The sequence below is a fragment of the Marmota flaviventris genome, chromosome X (genome assembly GCF_047511675.1).
Source record: "Marmota flaviventris isolate mMarFla1 chromosome X, mMarFla1.hap1, whole genome shotgun sequence".
NCBI lineage: Eukaryota > Metazoa > Chordata > Mammalia > Rodentia > Sciuridae > Marmota > Marmota flaviventris.
The window spans coordinates 10,090,276-10,103,530 of record NC_092518.1 but is presented as its reverse complement, the minus strand read 5'-3'; the positions used below and the strand labels follow the sequence as shown (position 1 = coordinate 10,103,530).

General features: G+C 36.7%; 1 protein-coding gene across 2 annotated transcripts in view; it reads left to right on the top strand.

The window, feature by feature from the left end:
- Positions 1-13,255, top strand: part of Ace2 (angiotensin converting enzyme 2) — a 45,693-nt gene that overhangs the window by 16,778 nt on the left and 15,660 nt on the right. For both annotated transcript variants that reach the window (XM_071606039.1, XM_071606038.1), the window contains exons 6-9: positions 1,200-1,305; positions 3,620-3,717; positions 7,518-7,687; positions 10,754-10,980. In XM_071606039.1, coding sequence (XP_071462140.1) covers positions 1,200-1,305; positions 3,620-3,717; positions 7,518-7,687; positions 10,754-10,980 — 601 coding nt within the window. The remainder of the gene's footprint in view (positions 1-1,199; positions 1,306-3,619; positions 3,718-7,517; positions 7,688-10,753; positions 10,981-13,255) is intronic.

Genomic DNA, 13,255 nt, shown 5'->3' with positions numbered 1-13,255 from the left:
GCTGAGGCAGGAGGATCGTAAGTTCAAGCCAGCCTCAGCAAAAGAGGGTCTCAGTGAGATCCTGTCTCTAAATAAAATACAAAATAGGGCTGGGGTCATGGCTCAGTGGTCGAGTGCCCCTGAGTTCAATCCCTGGTACCAAAAATAAAATAAATAATCCCCCCCCCAAAAAAAAATTGCACAAGTGACTAAAGTGAGTAAGAAGTTATTGGGTAAATGCAAACTATAATCATGATGAAAATCTACTGTACATTCACCAGAATGGCTATGGCAATAAAAGATTGACAATACCAGTGGAGACTACTAGCAGAAATGTAAAATGATAGTCACTTTGGAAAACAGTTTGACAATTTCTTAAAAAGTTATATGTACACTTACCATAATACTTAGATATTCCAATCTTAGCTGTCTATATGAGATAAATGAAATACACATATCCAAGAAAGACATACACAAATGTTCATGGCAGCATTAGTCATAATAGCACCAAACCGGAAATAAGCAAGTCATGTTTTAACTGGTGAATGCATAGACTGACTCTAATATTTTCACACTATGCAATACTACTCAGTAATAAAATGGAAAGAACTATTGATACACGCAACGATATGGATGAACCTAAACATCGTTCTCTGCAAAGGGAGCCAGACACAAAAGATCACGTATGATTTTGTGTATATAAAATTTCCAAAATAGGCAGAAGTATAGAGACTGAAATAATTTCCATGATTACTGGGATCTGGAGATGAGAGTGAGATTGGCTGCTAATAGGCACAAGGAAATTTGGGGGGAATGGAAGTATTACAAAACTGGATGGTGGTAATGGTTTCTCAGCAGTTTTAATTTATTAAAACTTATGAAACTGTAGACTTAAAGTGGGTGAATTTTATGATATGTAAATTATACCTCAATTTAAAAATGAAAGAAGTAGATAACATCTTTAAAAAATATTTTTGGGGTATCTGCTATCTTTCTGAGATCTGCCTTCTTCCAGGTGTTTTTATTGATTTATGTGATAAGGCTAGTCATCATCAATACCTATAAAGAGGGAATGCTTTGAAACTCTCTGGAATATTGGAGAGGAAAAGAAATCATTTAGGAAATTCTACTTATATAAAGAAACTCTTGTTTCTAGTGTTGGGTATTGGAAATTTGATTTGGCTACTCTGGGTCTTAAACTTTCTTCCTGGGCTTTTCAGATTAAACCATTATATGAACATCTTCATGCTTATGTGAGAACAAAGTTGATGAATACCTATCCTTCCTATATCAGTCCAACTGGATGCCTTCCTGCTCATTTGCTTGGTAAGAAACCTCAGGAGTCTTTTGTGTTCTTTGTCAGTTATTTATTTCTACAAACAAAATTGTCTTTTGGAGTGAGATCCAACATAAAAGTTTTGAAAAATTCTGTACTTGTAGGAACATTATAGAGATCAAATTTTAAAGGCACTTTCTTTAACAGAAGGCTCAGTTTAAATCATTCTTTCTTACATTACTATTTTTATACATAATAATTATGTTGGCTATAATCCAAAGGATAAAGGAGTTATTTAAGATAAGTAGAAAAGAATTCCAGGTTAAAATGAGAGTGGAGGGGCTGGGATTGTGGCTCAGTGGGAGAGTGCTCGCCTAGCACACGTGGGGCCCTGGGTTTGGTCCTCAACACCACATAAAAATAAATAAATAAAACAAAGGTATTGTGTCCAACTACAATTTAAAAAATAATTTTTAAAAAAAAAATAAAAAATAAAATGAGAGTAGAAATGAGGAAAATAATTTTCAGTATTCAATTTGGTTGAATTAGCTTTTAGGTGAACTTTGGGATTTTTGTATTATATTGTCAGAGAAAGAAAATCTTGTTAGGCTAGAAATGCGAGGGGTGAGAGAAAGGCTTTCTACAATTAAGGTATGTCCTGGAAAGCTTCATGAGTTCATTCCAGATAACACCATTTAGTCTTGATGCAAAGTACTGGGTTTGGACTCATATGAGTAATGAATGAAGAAGAGTGACCATCCTCTTCTCCACCCCAAGGAGCCAAGGCCGAATAAGATAGAAATATTTGAAAATTTCATGCCAGGCCTACATAACATCCCTTCTATAGTCAAGTTTCTAGAAGTTAATTTTCCTCCACAGTGAAATCTCATAGCAAGAGAGAATATGGACAAAGGACCCATGGAGATTTTAACCCTAAAGTAATACAGAAATCTTTTCTACAATGTTCTTGACAATCATTATTCAGTAATTTAATATTTGATTAAATTCATCTGGTGTGATGGGGCTCTTTCTGCCTTCCAAAGTAGAATAACTTATTGCTACATGGCACCAGTTATAAGAAAGTTCTAACTTATATGGAATTGTATCAACAGTTCTCTAATGCCTTCCGTTAATCATTACTATTTCCATGCTATGAGTTTACCCAGAATATGTCAATTCCTATTTTACAAGATGACCTTCCAGATAGATGTAAACAACCACCATATAAGACACAGCATAGTACCTGGCACAAGAGTATGTATTCAATACATTTTAATGGCTGTCATGTTATCGTCAATTATATACTGTTTTCTTTTTTTCAAGTTAAATATCCTACACAAATTTTCAACCATTCCTTAAAATTCCACTTCTATATTCATCCTCCTTTGGATGAGCTATACTTTGTACATCCCCCTCTTCAATTGGCATGCTCAGAATCAAACAGTTACTTCAGATCAGGTCTTATTGATGTAGAAAAAAATTAGTATGAGGACTATCTTTATTCTAGATACTCTAACTCTATCAGTTTAACTGACAGTCTTATTTGTGTTTTAGAAGCCATCCCATAGTGCTTATTGGGTCTTTTACTGTGAAATGTGATTCATCATGATATCACATTTATATTTCTATGGTGAATAAGTTTTCCTTTAAAACTTTTATCTCTACTAATTTCTTTTTAAAAATAAAATAAAAATAAAGATGAATCCACTGGAGTACTCTTCATGTAGTTGTGTTGCCCCGTATCTTTGGTGGCAGGATTCTGCTTGCTGTTAGATTGATGACATTTTTCTGGATCCATTTCCCCTTTTAGTGTCTATGACCTTGGAATCCAGCCTCACATTTTTGGGGAAGCTTGAAAAGTCACCCACTATAGTAATAAAAATGAAATTTGGTTACTGCTTAAGAAGTTTTTGAATGGTGATCTTATATGATCTTATTTTAATCCAATACCAGGCATTATTGATAGTTTAATTTGTAGTATTTTGTCCCATGAATGATAGATTATAAAAATCTCTTTCTAATCTATAGTAACTATAATGTTCCATATATTTAATAAATTATGCATTTGAGTAATAGTTTCAGATAGGGGAAACTGGGATGATTCCCTAACAAGTTTTGCCTGACCACATAGTCTCCTGCCATTTTAGTCTTTTAGAGGAGGTAGAAGAAGGAAATGTTGCAAGTCTAAAATAGAGAAAGAAAAAAGTGAAAAACTGGTAGTGAAAGGGAAGCACAGAAATGATATTGTTTAGAACTAATATAATATATGGCTTACTTACAAATCTAACCTCATGCACTATGTAAAATCAGGTCTGTATTTCTGCTGTCGTTGTCATATATTAATGTATTCTTTTTTAACAACAGGTGATATGTGGGGTAGATTTTGGACAAATCTATACTCTTTGACAGTTCCCTTTCCAGAGAAACCAAATATAGATGTTACTGATGCAATGATAAAACAGGTAAGAAGAAGAGGCTTTAACTTCATTTCCTTTGATCTAAATTCTCTATTTCATTTCTTTTTATGCCATCCTTTCTGTTCTTATCTTTTGTATGTGAAATTTTATAACTCAAAAATTGAAACTACTTTAAACTTATTTTATTATGTATCTATATTTTCATGGAAAAGTTGTTCATAATGTCAGTGACCTCAAGTAGCTTAAATTACAGATATGGTATTGACCTTGTTGAGAGGTATGCAAAATGAAGATGACTTGAATTTTCCTCTAAGCAGTAAGATGTACAAATTACTAACTGCCTGACATCACTCATTCCAAAGTTAGTCATTGCTAAGTAATCAATCATCTCTATGAATAATAAAAAAGCCCAAGAATATAATTAGAAGATTTTTGCATATTTAGAAATCATCATTAAAAATATTACAACAATCCCTTAACTCATCCTTTTTGTTATTAGCATACATTAATTTTACAAATTAATGGGTTTCTCTGTGACATTTCCATATATTCATATACTATGCCTTGATTATGTCTACCCTGTGACTTCTCTTGCTTTCCCCACTCCCTTCTCTCCCTGGTCATCTACCTATTCCCCAATAGTCGCTCTTCTGCTTTCAGGTCATCTTTTTTCCTTAGTTTGCATATATGAGAGAAAATATGGGATATGAGAGAAAACAAGTGGTACTTGTCTTCCTAAGTCTGGCTTTTTTTCTTAACATAATGATCTCCATTTCTACCCATTTTCCTGGAAATGACATGATTTCATTCTTCTTTATGGCTGAATCATAAGCCATTGTGTTACATACCATGTTTTCTTTATCCATTCACCTGTTGGTGTGCACCTAGGCTGGTTCCATACGTTGGCTGTTGTAAATAGTGCCCCAATAACTATGGGCATTCAGGTATCTCTTCTATAAGCTAACTTCATTTCCTTCAGATATATATCTAGGAGTGGTATAGCTGGATCGTATGATAGTTCTACTTTTATTTTTTTGAAGGAGCTTCCATATGGAAGGGAGTGAGTGTACTAATTTACATTTCTACCCATGGTGAATTAGGGTTCCTTTTTTTCATATTATCTCCAGCACTTGTTACTTATTTATGTATTTTGTTAATGGCCATTCTGACTAGAGTGAAACGGAATATCAATGTAGTTTTGATTTGCATTTCCCTGATGGCTAAAGATATTGAGCATATATAACATGATCCAATTGTGGGGTTTCTAAAAATTTATTTATTCTAATTTGTTACACATGATCGCAGAATGCAATTCATTTCATATTGCACATATAAAGCTCAGTTTTCCAAGTCACTGATTGTACACAAAGTAGAGTCACACCATTTGTGTCTTCATACATGTACTTAGGGTAATGATGTCTAATTCATTCCACTGTCTTTCCTACCCTCATTCGTCTTCCTTTCCCCTTCCTCCCTTTGCCCTATCTAAAGTTCCTCCATTTCACCTATGTTTCCTACCATCACCATTATGAGTCAGCATCCTCTTATCAAAGAGAACATTCAGCCTTTGTTATTTGGGTATTGGCTTGCTTCACTTAGCATTTTATTCTCCACCTCCATCCATTTACCTGCAAATGCCATGATTTTATTCTCTTTTAATGCTGAGTAATGTTCCATTGTGTGTATTTATATCCCATTTTCTTTATCCATTCATCTACTGAAGGGCATCTGGTTTGGTTCCACAGTTCAGCTATTGTAAATTGTGCTGCTATAAACATTGATGTGGCTGTGTCCCTATAGTATGCTGTTTTTAAGTCCTTTGAGTATAGACCAAGGAGTGGGATAGCTGGGTCAAAATGGTGGTTCCATTCCAAGTTTTCCAAGGAATCTCCATACTGCTTTTCAGAGTGGTTACACCAATTTGCAGTCCCACCAGCAATGTATGAGTGTGTCTTTCCCCCCACATCCTCGTCAACACTTATTGTTGTTTGTATTCTTGATAGCTGCCATTCTGACTCCAGTTGTGTTTTAATGTGTATGTGTCTATACCACAACAAACCCCACCAATTTATATAATTAATATACACAAAAGAAGAATAAAAAAGAAGACATTTAAATGGTCAACAGTATTTGAAAAAAATGCTCAATATCACTAATCATCAGGAAAAAATGCAAATCAAAACCACAGTGAGGGGCTGGGGTTGTGGCTCAGTGGTAGAGTACTTGCCTAGCATGTGTGAGGCACTGGGTTTGATTCTCAGCACCACATATAAATAAATAAATATTAAAGGTCCATTGACAACTAAAAAACTTTTTTAAAAAACACAATGAGATATTGCCTTTCTGTAACAATAATGGTTAAGATTGAAAAAACTAACAAGTGCTAGAAAAGATGTGAAGCAAAGGGAACCCTTGTACACTATTATTGGGAATGCAAATTAGTAGAGTCGTTATGGAAAATAATACATTTCCTCAAAAAATTAAATATGATCCAGCAATCCCACTACTGGGGGTATGTTAAAAAGAAATTAAGTCAGAGACATATTCATTCCCTGGGTTATTGAAGCACTATTCTCATGAACTCAGAAATGGAAGCAACTTAAATATCTATGAAGTGATGGATGGATAAAGAAAATGTGGTATATATACACAGTGGAGTACTTACATAGCCATAAAAACGAATTCCTGTCACTTGCGACAAGATGGATGGAATTGAAGATCATTATGTTAAGTGAAATAAGCCAGGCACAGAAAGACAGGTACGAGAGTAGAATGGTAGTTTGCAGAAGCCAGAGAGAGTATTGGGAACTAAGTTAGAGTTAGGTAGGAGTAAGAAGTTCTGGCATGCAATAGCACAGTAGAGTGAGTATAAATAAGATAATGTACTGTATATTTTTAAAAGCTACAGGAAAAGACTTCCAATATTTTCACTATAAATAAATGATGTTCAAGGAGACAGATACATTTAACTTTATTTGAACATTATACAATGTATACTTGTGTTGAAACATTGTAAAACCCCAGAAATATGTAGTTTTTATGTATCAGTTAGAATTAATTCAAATTTTAAAAGAATGACATACTCATCAATACCAATTTCCTGATACTAAGCCTTTAAATGTGAATTTAAAAAAAACCCAGAGTCTTATATTCTGTTTCTTATTCCCAGGTTTGACATAGGAGAAAAACTAAACTTGACCGTGTGTTTAAGATTAGAGGAAGTTATCTGTGTTATTAAAATGATTTATGAGCTGGTTGTCAGTTACCCACTTAGCCTGCCTGATGTGGGCCTTATCTCCTAAGCTAAGACTTGGTCATCTCCTGGGACATTAATCTCAAGAAGAGTTTCCTTTGTGGCAGATGTCTATGGCTCTCTCTCTGCAGTTCCAAAACATTTTGATGGTTGTTTCCACTTTTTTCCCTATTAAAAATACACTCAGCTGAGCGTGATGGCACATGCCTGTAATCCCAGCAGCTGGGGAGGCTGAGGCAGGAGGATCGCGAGTTCAAAGCCAGCCTCAGCAAAAGCTAGGCACTAAACAACTCAGTGAGACCCTGTCTTCAAAATAGGGGTTAGGTATGTGGCTCAGTAGTCCAATGCCCCTGAGATCAATCCCTAGTACCCACCCCCGCAAAAATAAGTGCAATGTAAATTCTTTGATCTAATTTCCAAAGTTAGTTCTCGAGAGACATAATTACTGAAACAGGGTATAGCCATTCTGGAAGCTGTTCATACATGTTGCCAAACTTCCTTTTAGAAAGATTATTGTCAATGTACATATCTAACAGAAAGGATGCTGTTCTTTTAATGCTGAGATTAAATACTGTTCTTTTTTTCCCCCTAGAACTGGAATGCGGTGAGGATCTTCAAAGAGGCTGAGAAGTTCTTTGTATCTGTTGGCCTTCCTAATATGACTCAAGGATTCTGGGAAAACTCCATGTTAACTGAGCCAACAGATGGCCGGAAAGTGGTCTGCCACCCTACAGCTTGGGATCTACAGAAGGGTGACTTCAGGTAGTTGGATTAATACTTATAGCCCAGATACTAAATGGAAAATGATGAAGGCAGAGATTCCTTCTTTGCTTTTCTGAGTACAGAAAATACTTTTAAATAACTCTTTGAACTAAGATCGGGAGTCCACGAGAGCACATCTGGGTTTTGAAGATTACCAGCAGGTGCTAACTTGAACTTTAGATGATCTGCCTCATTTGAAATATTATACCCCTATTAGAGTTGCATGGTCATGAGGATGGTGGTGCCCCCATTAGAGAAGTTTTGTGCTGAGATTTATGGAGAGGAGATGTCAATCAGATATTGATCTTTCCCCCTGTGTTTTGCTTTCGAAATAGGATGAGTGAATAACAAGCTAGGATAAAAAGGAGAAAGTGCTATGTGCCCTTAGAGGGACAGAGGGAATGCTTTATGGGGAACTGGGAGAGAACTTGCCACACCTGGAATAGGACAGAAGATCAAAGAGGGCTTTGTGGGCAGCATTGGAATTGGGTCTGGAAAGCAAGAAGGCTTTGGACAATTGGGAGGAGATCAGCAGGATTAGATGCAGAGAGGCAGGACCCGGAGTGTATACCAGGGTCAACAAGTTAGGCAAGAATAACAAATATGTGAAGGGGAGTCTCTGTGATGTGGCAGGATGAGCACAGGCTTTGGAATCCTAGGTGTGTCACTTAATGACTAGGTAACCTTGGACAAGGAATTTAACCTTCTTAGGTTTCAATCTCTTTATCTATGAAGCAGATTAGTAATCCAAGTTTGCTGGTTGTGAGTGTCTTAGGCTGGGTTTACCAGCTTGCAATGAAGATTCTTATACAAGTGTACCCAGGCAAAGGGGAGCAAGGGAAACAGGCTGGAACAGGGGAAGGAAGGAAGAAAGAATAAGATCTGTGGTGGAGACTTGGCCTCAGCCTGATCCTATGAACCTCTTCAGAGCCTAATTTGAACTAACATTGGTCATGCCTGAAGACAAGGAAGCTGGCCACTTGTACCCTCTATTACTCAATCTTTGGCTGTAGTCTGCCCCAAGTGTGGAAAGACATAACCTCCTGGTTGAGGCGCCTCTCATTTAGCCAAACCAGTGAAGAAGAAAGCCATTTTGGGCCCTTATTAACACTGACTCAGACAGCTGGGGGAAGGTAATCTATCTAGTAGAGCAGACCTGGGAAGGGCCCAGGCCTACCAGTGCTCAGTGGAGTAGGAACTGGCAGTCCTTTCCTGAAGAGGACCAGATAGTAAAGAGTGTGGGCTTTGAAAGTCTGTATTGTAACTACTCAACTCTGCCTTTGTGGCATGAAAGCAGCCACAGGCTATCCATAAACAAATGGTCATGACTGAGTTCCAGTTAAATTTGATTTATAAAAACAGGCAGCAGGCTATGGAATACCAACCCCAATACTAGAGGGAGGCTTAAAAGTGAGAAAATACATGTAAGTTTCCTAGCACAGAATCTTACCTACAATAGACAATAAATATATAAGAGCTATTATAATTGTTAAAACAAGTCAAAACAGCAGATTGGAATAATATTGGGTGTATAAAGGAGGCCGAGTTAATTCTTGAGTATTGAAGAGTCCTTAAAGGGTATTTATGGGGGTAGTGTGACATGATCAGAGTAGTTGGAAAATTAATTTAGAAATCTACTGAAATATGACCCCTACACCCACCTGAATGAAAATGCTTTTGTCAAGTTGAAAAGAACCACAACCTAATTGCCAAATGCAGTCCTTATTTCATGGGGTCACAGCACCATTACAGTACTTACCAGTTGTCTTTTATTTTTTATTGTTTTAGTTTTGTTTGTTCCTGTTACCATAGAATAACCTAGCCTAATGGTTCTCAAAGTATGTTCCCTGGACTAGCAGTATCTGCTTCACTTGGGAATGTGCTAGAAATGCAAATTCTCAGGTTGTATCCTGGGATTACTGAAGAAACTCCAGGGTGGGGCTTAGTACTTTGAGTTTAAACAAATCTTCAAGGGATTCTCAAACACACTCAAGTTGAGAACCAGTGCCTTGCAGGTACGGACTGATACAGCCATCTCAAGAGTAGGAGGAATGAGAAGTCATGGAGAAAATCATTATAGTAAACTTAAAAAATCTGAGTAAGACATTAATTAGTGAGTCCGATGTCATTTTGAAGGGAGGGCACCTGGGATTGAACTCAGGGGCTCTTAACCACAGAAGCACATCCTCAGCCCTTTTAAAATATTTTATTTGGAGACAGGGTTTGCTAAGTTGCTTAGTTCCTCACTAAGTTGCTGACGCTGGCTTTTGAACTATGATCCTCCTGCCTCAGCTTCCAGAACCCCTGGGATTACAGGCATGCAACACCACACCCAGCCAATGGCATTTTTTTAATTGACCTCTGAACTGTCATCCTATTCCAGACTCCTTTGGCCTCTCTAATTACACTTTCTCCATCTTCCCTGAGGCTTCTCCCAAGGCTTTGGCTCTTCTTTCCATTCTATTCTTGCTGTATGAGCCATCAATCATATCCTCTCCATGAGTTACATATTAATGATCCTCAAGTCTCAATTTCCAGCCCTTTCTACTGCTTCTCTATCTATACTGGCTATAGTGAAAGGCTTGTAATATCCTGAATATCATATTTTTTTTCTCAAGCCCTTATCACTGAACACATCCAGGAATATCAGTCTCCCTGCCATCTACTTGGCAAGCTCCTGCACATTGATTGAGGTAAAAATTGCTCATCGTATTCTTAGTTATGCCCTCCTTGGTGCTTCTAGTAGACTGTGCTATATTCATTCATTGTTATGCCCAAGGTCATGTCTATTGCTAACTTATAGAGTATTTTCCTCAGAGTTTTGACAGCGAAGGGCTCTGGATGTCTCTGTTCCTATCAGTATGTGAGTGGGAGAACAGGAGTTAGCCCCACCCATCACTTTATATTGAGCAACTAGTATATAAGGACATAAGAGATAGATACACAAAATTCAATGGTGAATAAATCTTGTACAGAATTCATGCTACCAAAACTTCATACAACTCTACTATAATGATTAAATGAAATTCAGTGACATTCATTTTACTCTTGTCTATTTTTATACAGAATCAAGATGTGCACAAAAGTGACAATGGACAACTTCCTGACAGCTCATCATGAGATGGGACACATCCAGTATAACATGGCATATGCCATACAACCTTACCTGCTAAGAAATGGAGCTAATGAAGGGTTCCATGAAGCTGTTGGGGAAATCATGTCACTGTCTGCAACTACACCTAAGCATCTGAAATCCATTGGTCTTTTGCCATCTGATTTTCGTGAAGACAATGGTATGTTTTTTTTTTCATTGTTTGTTTTGGGGGCTCATTAGTGTGATGTGCACAAAAGTATTAACATGTCTAGGAAATATTTGCTTTTGCCACATAAAGTGTATTTGTGGGTAATTGGGAATCGCTACTGGTAAAAAAAAATTTTTTTTGAAGTATATATCAGAACATGCCAATATGTGGTTTTGTATTTTTGGACAAGGAATAAGAGAGGTAACTGACTGAATGATCTTATAACCCTAAAAATATCTACTAGAAACTCAGTGAGTTTTTAAAAATTTTTTTAGTTGTTGATTGACCTTTATTATTTGTTTATATGTGGTGCTGAGAATCAAACCCAGTTCCTCACACATGCTAGGCAAACACTCTACCAACTGAGCCACAACCCCAGTCCCTCAGTGAGTTTTTTTAAAGATGCTGAAAGAGTCTCACAGAATTAAGAAATAGCTTGTCCCAGGCCATCCAGCTAATTAGTATCAGGCTTCTGAATATATACTGTGATTCTAGGTAGAAACTTCTCACAATGTTAGCACTGGAATAGATTCTAAAAACTATTTTACAGAGGAGGAAACTGAAGAAATGAAAGGGAAAATACCTCAAGGTCAAAAAGCAATGCAGTGGACTGGGATTGTGGCTCAGTGGTAGAGTGCTTGCCTCGCATGTGTGAGGTACTGGGTTCAACTCTCAGCACCACATACAAATAAATAACTAAAATAAATAAATGGATAAAGGTATTGTGTCCATCTATAACTAAAAAACTATTTTTTAAAAGCAATGTAGTGGCAGATCCAGAACTAGACCCCTAATATGAAGCCTTTCCCATAATAGTATGCAAAGTATAGCTTGAAATTTGGGAGTTCTTAAAGGATAGGGGATGGAATCAAAATTTGAAGGGCCTGAAACATTTTGTTCATCCAGTGGAAGCATACTTTTTCCTGCAACATCTGATGCTTAAAGAGTCAGACCCAGGTTATCTGTCAACATGTTTGCCTGAGGCAGCCCACTTGACCTAAGGCTGCCAGTTTCTCTTTGAATGTCTTGGACATGACTGAACACAACACATACTCAGGAGATCCAGATTCTTTAGAGACGACGCCATGGCTTTTGATTCTTCCTTGTAAAAAAAAGACAATAAGAGCCTATTACCTACTCCTCTTCCGTGTATTTTCCTCCATGAATTTTAACAGTTTATGACACAACAATTAGCTCTGCTGGCTAGAATATTTGGTCAATGAGGTCAAGGTCATGAGCTCCATCCTTGTGTGGGCAATTCACTTCGCCTTGATCTCTGCCTCCAGGTCCTTGGTGATCTCATGAGGACCTGGGAGTAGGCCAGTATAAAATTGTCATCATGAAAAACCCAGTGGAGTATTATGTAGAACAGTTGTGTCAGCATCCAATAAAGAAAGCAACAAAGGAAAGAAAGTTCATGGCAACTATGCCTGATTCCCAATTTTAAAATATCATTCGCTTAAGTCAATGAACACACAAATATGTGTTTTATCATTTAATATTCCTTGAAGGTAGGCAAAAATGATGGTATCACTATGTTTCTTAAGATAATATCAGACATGGTTAAATTACTGGTTTAAAAAACTCTTGCTCCTTTTCTTAGCTCTGACCTTGATTTATGAATGATACTAAATAAATTCATCCCTTCTCTCCTTGTAAAAACATTTTAAATTCTTGGTAAGGAAGAATCAGAATATTTAGATTACATTGCATTTTTTGTATATCCAGTGGATGGTGCCTTCTAGGAGGGCTCTATTTATTTATGTATGTATATTTTTATTACATTTATTTTAATATAAAAATTATACATATTAATGGGGTAACCTATGATGTTCCAATACACATAGGCATCGTTTAATGTTTAAATTAGAGTAAACATATCTATGTTCTCAAATAGTTTTCATTTCTTTATAATGGAAACTTTCAAAAATCCTTTCTTCTAGCCTTTTTTGGTTTTTTTTTTTTTTTTCAGTGCTGGGGCCTCATGCATGTCAGGCAAGTGCTCTACCACAGAGCTAACCCCAGCATCTTGTAGCTTTTGAATTGTACAGTACATTGTTATCTATAGTCAATCTATTGTGCAACATCATGCTATTCCCCCCATTCCTGATTTACTAGCTTTTCACCACATGTTTAGTGTTTGCTTATTTACCACGGACTCAAAGAGGGCATTATGTAGCAGACACTGGAGAAGGAATACAGTGTAGAATGAGACATTAACAGTCACTGTCTTCATGGAGCTTTCAAGAACAAATAGTATGCCTGA